The 12,583-nt window shown below is 32.9% G+C and overlaps 1 protein-coding gene and 1 long non-coding RNA gene across 7 annotated transcripts; one reads left to right on the forward strand and one right to left on the reverse strand.

Moving 5' to 3' along the window:
• The first annotated feature begins 135 nt into the window (after positions 1 to 135).
• Positions 136 to 3,969, forward strand: LOC116403206. The gene is made up of 3 exons (XR_004215854.1): positions 136 to 479; positions 757 to 867; positions 3,742 to 3,969. It is a non-coding gene; the product is annotated as an uncharacterized LOC116403206 (long non-coding RNA).
• LOC101211254 lies at positions 3,775 to 9,584 on the reverse strand. Of its 6 annotated transcripts, none has more exons than XM_011655791.2 (13): positions 9,210 to 9,584; positions 7,967 to 8,195; positions 7,436 to 7,505; positions 6,756 to 6,857; positions 6,542 to 6,658; positions 6,178 to 6,367; positions 5,869 to 6,023; positions 5,423 to 5,781; positions 5,221 to 5,320; positions 5,041 to 5,100; positions 4,850 to 4,933; positions 4,642 to 4,758; positions 4,010 to 4,309 (listed from the first exon to the last, which is right to left on the reverse strand). In XM_011655791.2, the coding sequence occupies exons 3-13, from the start codon at positions 7,493 to 7,495 to the stop codon at positions 4,010 to 4,012; spliced, it is 1,644 nt and encodes a 547-aa protein (XP_011654093.1). In that variant the 5' UTR covers positions 7,496 to 7,505; positions 7,967 to 8,195; positions 9,210 to 9,584. The 6 variants fall into 6 exon arrangements, with proteins under 6 accessions (XP_004141244.1, XP_011654093.1, XP_011654094.1 ...); XM_011655792.2 differs by lacking the exon at positions 9,210 to 9,584 and adding an exon at positions 8,532 to 8,577; XM_004141196.3 differs by lacking the exon at positions 9,210 to 9,584 and having other exon boundaries at positions 3,775 to 4,309; positions 7,646 to 7,967.
• Positions 9,585 to 12,583: the final 2,999 nt, after the last annotated feature.

Genomic DNA, 12,583 nt, shown 5'->3' on the forward strand with positions numbered 1-12,583 from the left:
GAACTTAGCTTATTAGTTTGGTGCCCACCTCACCCTTTTGATGGTTATTGATCAAGGACTTTCTGGCGGTGGAATATTTTCTTTGGAAGAGATAAAACTTTAATATGGGAGAGAAAAATGGTTAGTAGGTATGAACTCTTTTATCCAATTCAATTTTATTGAACCTGTTGATCCTATTCATATTTTTATTTTGGTTGAGATTGACCTCGTAAAATATGGAGTACGACTTTTTTTATCTATTGTGTAACCGAAGTTTATTCACTGGTTTCTTTTTCATGCAACCGATTGTGTTATGTGGAGACAAAAAATTATAAGACTAGGTTTGATTTTCAAACTAAAAAATTGTGAACAGGTACTTGGGGAGTTTGCAATTCACTCCATATGAAAGCAGCACAAACAAGGGGGAGATTGTATTGAGGGGAGTGATTTGAAAGTCTTGAAATAAGATTCTAAGAGATTATGATAAATTTTTAAATGAGGTGCCATTTCTTCCGTTGCAAATTAATTCAACCAGGGAGATTTTGAAGGTGTTTAATAAATTATCTGAAAATTAATGGGTCAGCCTCCGTTTTAGACTCAATCATTCTTCTAGATGGGGAAATGGTGGTTGAATATTTTAGTTGAAATTGCATTCCATTCCTCTAATGTTGCGTCTAGATGGTTTCAATTTTCCCATTGGTTAGAAGAGGTGTCGAGGTTACAAAATTGCCACATATCATTCTTTATGCTGACGTGTCCTTCACAAATTTCATGCAGACAAACTGGCTAATCTAATTGGGCCAAGTGGGGGCAAACTGGGCCTTGGCCCACATCCTGAAGTCTTACTCTGAACCTTGGAATTTGTGGGCCGACCTCAGTCCTTTTCAGGTACCTACTTCCCTTTGTTAGCTGTTCTTATCTTGGAATCTCATCTTTATCGGCCCTTTTGGTCAAACCAATAAAGTTAGGAAGTTTGGACATATTTGATTCGTTAAAGCTGTGTTATCATCTTAAATTCTGTGTTTTAGGTTCTAAGTTCGTGTACTTGATAGGGTATATGAAACTTGCATTTTATACTACGTATAACTTGATATATTGATGTAGATCTATTATTACATACAATATCCAAACACTGATTACACAAATCTATACTTTCCAAGCCTAACTTAAGGTTTCATAGACCAAGTTTAGGGCTTTTAAAATCTTGATCTTTGTTCTTGAAACTCCATCTATTTAACTAATAATAAAAATGTTTAACTATCTTATAAAATTTTGGAGTCTGTGTTTCACTTGAGATTTTCATAGACAAAGTTTAGGGCTTTTAAAATCTTGATCTTTGTTCTTGAAACTCCATCTATTTAACTAATAATAAAAATGTTTAACTATCTTATAAAAGTTTCGAGTCTGTGTTTCACTTGAGATTTTCAGTAGGACTAAAAAATACTTTCTTTTCTTGTTAGGACAATTTATATTTACTTGCATAATTTTACTTAAAAACCACTTTTCAGTTTGTCGATTAGATTTTCTCCCACTCTTGTTTTAGTCCAACGAAATGCTAGTAGTTTTCACGACGACCAATCACACGTTGTCTTTTTAATAGCTTGATTTCTGAAGTATACGATGTTCAATGTCCACCAAATCTCAGGAGACAACAAAATCAAACACTGGGTCCTCAAACATAAACTATTTTATCATTCTCTCCTCTTTTGAACCCTGTACGGATGGACTTAATTTCAGAAAATTTAAATAGATGGAAGCAACCAAACTCCCCAACAAGAACCCAAGACGGGCACCACGCTGATTAGATCCCTTTCAGAAAAGGTAAGTTTAAAAGTTTAATTCTAAAAGGTAAAACACTAAAACTGTTAGCAAATGCAAATTACCAAACAAATCTCAGATTGTGGTTACTATAATCTGAGGTAAATAAATAGCTTGCATTTGAGGTGCTAATTATTTCAGTCTAGAATATAAACTCTTTGGAGTTAAAATTAAAGTTTGAGTAAATGAGTGGGAGAGATGTTGAGTAAAAAATAATAAAAGAGAAATTTGAAATAGTAAAACTCCTAAACGTTTAATAATGTCGTTGTTTCACCCTCTCACGAGTGAGGGAGGTGGGAAAGAAATGGATTTAGAAAGAACATGAGTAGTCACTCTCATGATTTTATCTTTTATCTGCACTGTGTAGTGATCACACTAAGCAGTTTGTTGTTGCCCTTCAATATGGGTGGGCATTGTGAGTGGTGGGTGAGGTTTGCTCATTTTAGGTAAAGAGGATTGCAAGGACCACTCTAATTGATTAGAATCTAATTTCTTCCTATTAAGACAAGATTGAAACCTCTTCCTCATCTACCATTCCTTTCAACATCCCAAAGCTTAGAATCTTCCAGCTTTTTGATTCGTTATTCAAACTATCTCTTTAGTAGGGGACGACTAGCTTAGATTCCTTTCAGAATTCGTCCCAAAATACGTAAGATTTAGAAGATTAGAGTTCTATACCTCAAACTTCTTCCATTGGACAACTTGCAAAGACTGCAACTCTGAGTTGTATCGAATTACTTAGAAGACACATGATATCTTACCCCACGTCATAGTGTGTTCATATATATAAATTTAACTCATTGGCATTGAAATTGTAATGTTTCATTCGGATAAAATAAATTAGGAGCACAAACAAATGCATTTTGAATTTAAACATTGAAATGTTAATGACATCTTTTTGAACTATCAAATTTTTTTAAATTTCATACCTTATTTTTTTCTAACTATATCAGATATGAACAGGTTGAGTTGTAGTATTATGTGTGTGTGTGTATGAAAAGGAAAAATGGTAATAAATGATAAAACTGTGACCCACAAAGTTTGGAGTTTAAGCATTGGGTTTATGGGGGAAGTGGTGAAGAACATAATGTCATATTGTGAAGGCCACATGTGAATTTGGTATTTCACTGTGGAGTGATGACATGTGCTGTGAGTTGGCAGGTTTTGATTAAATGAGTAATATTATGTTATTGTCTTCATTCCTTCTTCAGCAAACCCCTTTCTTTTGCGTTACAGCCAAATACAGTTGGCAATCTTTTTTAATGCTTTTAACCATCAAATCAACGCCATCTGTGGCCAAGTCAACATCAATCTCACACACAAACACCTCCCTTATACTTTCTTTTCTCTTCATAACCTTGTTTTTGTTTTTTAAACAATATACAAGACATGTATTTTTTTAAAAAAATTCTTTTCGAAACTCTCTTTTTTTGTTAATTGCAAAAAAGAAAGAAAAAAACACAATTGTATTATTCTCCTTGACTTTGACCTTCATCTAATGTTTTGAGCTACCTTTGGTGTAGGTATTATTTAAATTTTTTATATAAAAGTTAAGCCATGAATTTCATGTCTAAATTTACCTTTTAGGTCATTGCTAAAATTCCCTATTCACTGTGCATCCAAATAAGGAATTGTTTCAAAATATTGGGTGTTAGTTTATTTGTATTGACACATGAATCTATCTTCATATCTGTAAACAAACAATGTAAATTGATTGATACATTGTTTGACAAGCAAAAAGTGATCTGTCCGATTTCATTCGAGTAAAAGGTATTTTAACACGTTATGGTTTTAGTTAGTTTGATCAATAATAACTTCGAATTGTAGGTAAAGCGGCCAAAAGCATTTTAGTTCAATACGGTTGATCTATTAATGAAATTTTTTGTTAGGTTGTTTTGGTTGTTTTTTTTTTTTTTCGTTTATTTATGATTTTTTCTCCTACAGGTCTTAAGCATGGCGTAACAGAAAGGCTTTCAATAAATAGCAAACACTTGTTGTGATATGGTGCTTAAATTTCTCAACCTGCCTTGCTTGCAGGGCTGCTGCCTGCTACCATTAGGCACTATTTTCAAACAATGTACATATTATTGTACATCAAAAATCTATATTCTTTATAGCTATCATACAGTGTACTACTTACTACTAAAACTTAACCATGGCTGAAAAAAAAAACACATTCACAAAGGAAAAATCAAGTGGACTATGGATGATTCTATGTGCAGAGAAGGTATCTAAAACTAAATTCATAAGGTATTACTTTAACAAACTGAGAAAGAGGCTGGTTTCTTCTCCCCTCCATCAACTTAATTGCTTCTTTTCCTAATTCACTTGGTAGTTGAAGGCACACCCAATCAACCAAGGAGTCCAAGTCTTTAGCAAAGTCTAGCAAATACCAATCCAAAAGCTTTGGGATTCCAAATTTCTCTGATGAAATTCCGACTGCAGCTTCTAAGTACTCTCTCTTTGCTAATTCTAGCTCGTTCTCTACTTGGGATGCTGTGTATACTCTCACCTTCAATAAGCAAAAGTTCATGAAAATTATTAGTGGAATCAGACAATGAAAAAACGTCAGTGTCTTTTAAATCACGCATGGATAAGCCACTTGACATTAATTGGACGAGGGAAATGAGTAGGTTATAAGATTTGTCTGGATAATTAATGAGAATTTTCATTTATTGGGAACCAACTATCTTTAGAAAGAGATGCAGAATAATTGAAGGGTGATGCGAAGAAAAAGGAAATGATATTTAAGATTTTACTCAAATTTTCACCGTTGGACTAAAACTTCAACCAAAAGTAGATGTAAAGACAGGGAAAACTGTTGATGTGTTTTTAAGTACTTACAGCAGGGGAAGACCAGCTTCCACATGATAGTGCGAATGTAACCAATGGTTCTGATAACTCCAAGCCAAAAATACTTCTAAATGTCTTCTCATCATATTTTGCGCTCTTTGAAAAAGCCTATGAACAAATTGAATCAGAAAACAATGTATTTTCTAATTTCAACCTCAAAGTTGAAAATCACAATATATTATTGAAATTAGCAGCTTACATATTGTGAATGGTAAGGCAGCCTCAAGATGAAATGCTCAATAGTTATAGCATTTAGCAAGTGCCCGCTCACATTAATTGTTGCCTGGTGGATGCATTATTATTATGAGTTAGTTTACCAAAATATGAAAAAGTGAACAAAGCTGTACAGCGTGGGCAGAGTAGAGCAGAAGGATAATTAATAATATGTACCTTTTGCATCAAGGCAACAACCATCTCGGGACTTTCTGGTATTCCATGTTCTAGGAATGCCTACAGAAATTCAATCATGTAAGTATGTACCAAAAAAATAAAATGAACCGAGGCATTCACAGAGATAAATGACTAACTAGAAGGGTCCCTTGAGTGAAAATCCAGAGAAATAATACTTACATTTATCATGCAGGAGTTGTAGATGTTGATCCAAAAAGCAAGTTTCTCCTGATGTGTAAGACGTTGCAAGTTGACAGAAGCAAGTTTCCCCAGAAGGAGTCTGAAATTTAGAAGAATTGAGGCAATGCTTGATATTTAAATTCGAAAACCGTAGCATGAAGTGATGTCATCGATGTAGAATTATCAGTAGCACAATACTTACTTCAATCTTTGAAAAAGAAACAATGAGTTTGTTGTCCGCTTTGTATTAATTGAACAAGCTTCAACTGTATGCACATTCTTGTATGGACCAATATCTCGCCTTCCAAATTCTGAACATATACCATACGGGTCCGGAAGATCTGTTTCTTCAGTTTGCATTGTAGTTACCATTGAGAATAGATGCAAACTTTCGGTAGCACCTCTATTCTTGATTGAGCTCATTCTCAATAGAATGCTTGATAAGCATTTCAAAATATTTTCAGATATACTGTTTGGACTATCGTCACCGGATACCTTGTCATCTGGAGCACGGAGTTGTCTTGCTTCAGCATTTTCTGGATTTGCCGTTCTGTTTTCTAACTGAAAATATGAGGGAATAAAATGTATAACAATTCTGAAAATGAATTATAACCATATGACACGACACTTCTGAAGATTTATACTCACATTCAGTTTTGGAGAATTTGGTTTCTCTGATGATTTGTTACGAACTGGAGGTTTCTTGACTGGAGTCTTTATCGTATGGATTTTCTTGATTGAAGACCCCTTGTTGTTACTCGTCGAATTCATACGGGATTCGTTTTCCTTTCCCACAACATTATCTGAAATAGAAAATAGAACCGAAAAAAAAATTGGTTCAAAAGCCAATTCAGCTGACAAAATGCAATTGTGAGCGAACATTATTCAACGTTTATAATTCAATGGCTCCAAGTTCATATAACAAAAATGGATTCTTCATAGTTGCCGATCTGTTACCAGTTTTCTGAACTGAAAGTTTGGATTGAGCTTGCTTAGAATTGTTTTTCGGGGAAAGCTCCATGGTCTTCTTGGAGGACGAAATGTTGACAGCTTCCTGATATAGATCCTGCCTGAAAAGCACAACTTGCTCTTCAAGCCGCACTACCTCCTCTTCAAGAACAGCTACTTCCGCAAGAAGTTCTAGCATCTAAAGGTGTGAAATTAGGTCTTACATTAGAATTCTCTTTGTTTGGTTGAGATCGGAGGTAGTTTCACCAACCAACTCACTGTTTACAATTTCAATAGATCTATTTTCCTAGCAAGAATTTTGATTACCATTGTTTTTAATCTTTCTGTAGAATAAGGGATTTCAAATACGTACATTGGGAGGAAGGAAAGGAGGGAGGCGTGGTAAAGCTCCTAAAGGTCTGGTGAAAGCTCTCTTCAAAGCTCGACCCACATTTTCTTCATGTCTGAGCTTCTTCTTCAGCTTGTCAACCTGATGATTCATAATGTCAAACCCAATATAAAGTTATGAAAATAAAGTAATTAACGATTTTACATTGGGATCAGACTACGTTAAATTTAGTTCATACGTCTTGTTGTAAAGCCACTTTTCTCTGTCTGCTTGAAACCCGTCCACTCGTGGATGCTTTTGCTGCATCAAGAAAATTCGCCTCCGGCATATCCACGTTTCCCTTTACAGAAATTCAGAATTCAAACTTTTAGTTGTAGCAAATTACAATAGTATCGAAGGAGGAGTTGTTCTAGCCAGAGGTAACAGAATGGGTGACATAATTTGCATAGAAAAGGAGAAGAAGTCTTGTAAATTAGAACTCAATCAGATGCAGAATAAAAGAGATAACTTTGGCGTCTTTAGTGGAAAAATACTGGAGGCTGGAGTATCAGAATCTGCCAAACTAGGCAAGGGAAAAAAAAAGGTATAATTTCCCAGAAAATTTTGGTCAAGATTGGGAGATTGGCAAACATAAAAAGAAATTTGACGGGGAAGAAGAAGGTAAGCTTTGTCCATCTAAGATGTTCAGAGATGCAGAATTCCGGTTGGATAAAGCATTCATCCTACCTCTGAAACTTGAACTTGTTCTGGGATTTCAACTTTTGTATAAAAGAAGTCGATTTCTATACATTTTTTTCATGGGTTTCCCCCATCTACAGGACAAACCGTTTTTCAAAACAAGCAATAAATAAGGTTAGAAACTATAGCGACCTACTTAGAACTACTACGCACTAGACTTGGATTTAAGGCTGGGATTACTTTTTCATGATTCGCAGATGCTCTCATAGACTGAAGCCTTGTCCTTCCTTTGCGATCCATGTCTTCAAAACTGCCGGATATCACAACCAAAACCCAATTCACTAACTCAATTATCTTCTCAATGTCAATATATCAAAACAAAGCAAATTCCATCGAACGAGACAAAGAAGGGATCGTAGCGTATTGAATAGCCTTAAATAGAGATCAGACCTTTCTGAGCAGAAAAGAGATTCATTTTTTCATAGGCCCATAAGAACTTCCATGGCGAAAGACCAATACAAAGATTTACCGCCCAATTTCGACATTCCTCGATCAGTGAGATGAAACAAGAATTGAAACTTTAATTTTTGGAATAACAAATTGTGAGGAGTCTCGGACACATGGAAGTCTATTTAAGATACTGTTATGTGACAGCCACAGACAACTGTGTCTACCGACTCTGGGAGTAATTTACCATATCTTCCACCGCTTGAAAAGCCTATCTTAGAGAGAGAGAGGGAGGGGGGAGAGAGAGAGAGAGAGATTACTCACCAAGTGAAAGGTAAAACAAATGGCTTTGCAGAAAGTTTAGGTGCATCTCTGTGCCACAAATAGCACCATAAACAGCTCTTGCATATCCCCCCCTCCCTATGGTCCACAACATGTCTGTGTCATCATGGAACAACGTGTGCCTTCTCTTTCGAAGCCCATCTCCTTTATATCCTTTCTTTCTTGCCCACTTTCTTTCTCTTGGGAATGGACTCGCAAAATATAATTAAGCCTGAAAAACAGAGTACAACCAGAGTAATTAAGATTTCATTGGTTAAATATTAACCAAATTCCATGTGGGTTGCGATTGTTAGTGATTTTGGAAGCACATATGAGAGGCGATTACATAAAATATTAGTAAGGAATGAATTTGACGGCAAAGGCTGCTAGTTTCACATGCTTGCCAACTAATTAATAAATTTTTACTTCTTTTGGAAGATCCAAAGCAGAAGTGCTGAACAATGGACAGGTTAGATTCATATGTATAATATTAGTATTGGTTTTTAATTACTTACCTAATACCTAAGCTCATTATAATAATCCCTTTCAATACAAGAAATATACAAACCATTTCTCAGCTTTGCCCTTCATATGAATCCTAACAGATTTGCATTTTCAGGGCTGACTTGAAAGGAGGGAAAGAAAACGAATTGTTCACTTAGTACCAATTTATGCCGTTCACCTACCTTTTCTTCCTTATCCATCAAGAAAAGATAATTGATAACAAATGAAGTATCTTATCCAATGCTCGAGGTCCCTTCAACCTCTTCAATGCATATGTCGAATACAATTGATTTCTTTAAAAACAAGCTTCTGGCTGGAAAAACAGTATTTAATAAAATCTCTGTTTTTTGAAAAGCAAATTTGGCTATTTTGTCACTTACACATGGAATAATGGATGCTTTCATGATACAAATGGTCACTTTTCGACTAAAAAAAACTTGTGGGAAATTAAAAAAAAAAATGAAAGTAAGCACTCACAACCACGTGACAGAGACTTCAAAGCAGAAATATTTTAATGCTTCATGATCAACAAAAGTAATAAAGCAATAATCTTTTCGAGGATGGGGGGAATTTAATTATTGGGGACCCTATTCTAATCACAGTTGGGATGAGACTAGTGCTTATTTGAATTCCAAAAGTATCGGGGCTGCCGAGTTCTTCAAAGAAGTTTTAAATATTTTTGTGTACTTTGAATCATTAAAACTCTACGTAATTAATAAAGTAGGTAGCCAGAAGTGTTTACATGTTTCTCAAAGGCATTTCAACAGTAACCCCAGCTGTAATTCCATTGCCAAAACCCATTTGCATCTTGTCGAACAGTTCATGTGCATTCACAAGACGGCCCATCAAAGCAGAACTGGGAAGCTGTTATTCTAAAATTTCAAACTCGAAACAAAATTAATAAGTAGGAAATTGTAGTTGGAGAGTGAAAGGTTATCATATTTGATTGTAGACACAGGATTTTGCAGGACAAATGAGAAGAAGAGCGTGATTAATATACCTGGTTGTTCTTCAGAGACTCAATCAATCGAGAAATTAGTATTACCTGAAGCAATCTTAAAAGCGAAAACGTCAGATTGAAGCGGAAAAGGACATATGCACGACCTAACAAATTTTTGCAGTCCCTTCATCATCCGTTTTGCAATTAATGCCAAATTCATTGAGGAATATTGTTTGAGAGCGGAAGCAGAGGCGTAATTTGACTTGAACAATATTAGTAAAATTAATATAAATTATATACATTAGATTTTAAGTTTACGTTCATACGCCAAAGTGAGGATTGGATGTTCTAAAAACACAAAATCAATTGGAACCATCTGGTAAGACTTTACAAGTTACCCTTCCACATAGGTTTATCGTTACATGTAACGATAATAGTGTTAGAGACATTTCTAACACTCGAGATTACAATATTACTCCAATTCTAACTCAATTATTTCTTGATTGTTATATATTTATCAACTCGAGTCAAATTGTCGAACACTCACATTACGCCTACTTCAGTCCTATGGCTTGAAGCCTCTTTAGTTCTTTTATGATGTAAGATTCTTCTTCGTACCATGTTAAAAAGAATTATATTCAACTTCTATTAGTGATATGGTATACTACCTAAATGTTAAGAATTGAATTTAAATTTCCCTCTTAATTATAAATTAGAGATCTACAAAATTAAAAATTCCACCACTGTATATAAAATACATCACTCATATTTGAAATGCAATACTACAAATAACATTCAACATCTCAATGATTGAAATAGGAAATTGAATTGGAACTCTTTTATAAATCTCAATACATTTTCTCTTTCTTTTTACCCAAATAATAAAAATAGTTTGTCCTTTTGTAAAAAGAAAAACAATAGGAAAAAGGAAACTAAATTTATTTTATTTTATTTTATAAGAGAGCAAAGCTCTTTGATGAAGGAGTGGGTCTCCTTCTTTTGTCGGTGTCGTTTGCAACAACAATGAAGAAGATGAATTTATTGACTAAATCAATTAATTTTCATACAAATCCAATATAATGCTTTTTTCAAAAAAAATGGAAAAAATAAAAAACAAAAAACTTTGCAATACGTTTATTAATTCCTCATGATTATTAATATTATTCAATTTGGTATCAAACATATTTAATCACTCAATCAAATTGATTTCTATGTATTAATTGTAAGTAGACCATATTTTGAAATTATTGTATTGAAAACGTTATGAAAGTATCGAAAATGATTACAAAAAAGAGGGAAATAGGTATGTATACATTATGTTATAGATTGAAACAAACCCTTGTCCATATACTAATATAGTACGAGCATTCTTCAACATTTTAAACAAAGTATAAAGTTTAGAGATATAGATTAATTAGCGATTTTTTAATATAAATTTAAAGTGGATAGAATTTTCTTTTTCTAAAAGTTTCACCGACGTTTGGAGAAAAGAGAATGGTGGTACAATTTAAAAGAAGAAAAAAGATGTCGACGAGAATACATATTTAAAGGGAAATTTAGAGTAGACAGTGATGAATGATTGGCATGTCTAAATGTGCTAAGAGAAGACATTTTTATGCATAAAAATAAGGTCCAAAGGTCCTACTCAGATTCTTTTAAATCTTATACTATATTATATGTATAAATATATATATATATATATATATATATATATATATATATATATATTATAATGTTTGTTATTATAATTCATTTTTTTACTTCCACAGTTGTACTTTGTGTTCTGAGACTTCAGTTTCAGCTTCAACCCCCCACCTACTCTTTCAACATATACACAACAATATCAAATTTTGAAATTTCCATAAAGTATTATTTTCCCTTTGCATTTACTATATATTTGGATTTTAAATTGTTTGCCTAACATATTTTTAGTCCCTTTTGAAAAGCAATCAAAAACACTTCAAATTTCGGTCTTAAATACTTTTTTTTTTCAACCAAGTAATTAGATTTTTTTATTATTATCTATAAATTTATGAAACATATTAATTTAATATAGGAAAGTTATTATGATTATGATTATGATTATTATAATTGAACCAATTTGAAGAGAGTAGAAGGGAATAAAATGCTACATTGATCAAAATAATATTTCAACCAATAAGAATGGACCATTTTTGGAACTTGAAAAGTGAATTTTGGTGTGGGGTTTCAGGTTAAAGCATCCAAGTTTGTAATTAAAGTAATGGGATTTTATGTAGTTGTGTGAATTGAATGCCTTTGGATTTAGCTGCCCAATTTAAAAGTACTTTTCTTCTTTCTATGGTTATAAATAAAATATTGAAATCTTTTTCTAACATGAATATAAATTATATAATGTACCTCTATTTTGTTTTACTTGTAATTATATTTTTGTACTAAAAATTTGTAAATGTGAAGTTTCTTTTCTTAGGTTATTCTAACTTTTATACTTGATTTAATAATAAGACAATGTATTAAAACATAGTTTATATTATATATAATTTAATAACCGTAAAATGAAAATTTTAGTTTTAGTATTGAATTTTCATCTACGTTTTCATGAATTTAACATAAAGGGTTAAGTTATGAAAACGTTAAAACATACTAGGATAAAAAAAAGTACGTAGTCTAATATAATTATAATGTTATAATAAGTATTTTAATTCATTTGAAATTGGTAAATTGTTTGTTTATTAATTTAGATCTATATTTTGATATTTTTAATATATCAAACGGAAAATAACTTTAGTCATGTGTTCGATCAAAAACCCTACAACCTAGAGCATCGGAACAAGTTTAACATGACAAGAGTTATGCGTAATCACAAAAAATGTTAGAAAAATAGAATTATAAATAGTTGGATTTGATGACCTCAAATAAGAGTTAGTAATCTCCAAATCAGAGCTTAATTTAGCCTAACTTTTATGTGTTTAGCAAAATTGTACTAATTCGTGTGCTAACTTAGACATTGAAATATGATAGGCTAGACTCAACACCACACTAGACAATTAGTTATCTAGAAAAACGACACTAAATTGAGAGAACCGAAAAGAAGGTTAAGTCCATAGAGGCCTTGCAATGACAACAAACATAAACAAATCCCAAATACTAACAAATTTAAACACTTTTTGACTAAATATTAACAAACGTATGGATGA

Source organism: Cucumis sativus, chromosome 4, assembly GCF_000004075.3.
Source record: "Cucumis sativus cultivar 9930 chromosome 4, Cucumber_9930_V3, whole genome shotgun sequence".
NCBI classification, from domain to species: Eukaryota; Viridiplantae; Streptophyta; class Magnoliopsida; order Cucurbitales; family Cucurbitaceae; genus Cucumis; species Cucumis sativus.

Bases quoted from the DNA above. Each gene is read 5' to 3' on its own strand.
- LOC101211254 (XM_004141196.3), bottom strand. From the start codon at position 7,495: ATGGATCGCAAAGGAAGGACAAGGCTTCAGTCTATGAGAGCATCTGCG. The intron at 6,659-6,755 runs GTATGAACTAAA...ATGAATCATCAG, and splicing joins AAGTGGCTTTACAACAAGAC to GTTGACAAGCTGAAGAAGAA. The intron at 4,934-5,040 runs GTACATATTATT...TGCATCCACCAG, and splicing joins TTGTTGCCTTGATGCAAAAG to GCAACAATTAATGTGAGCGG.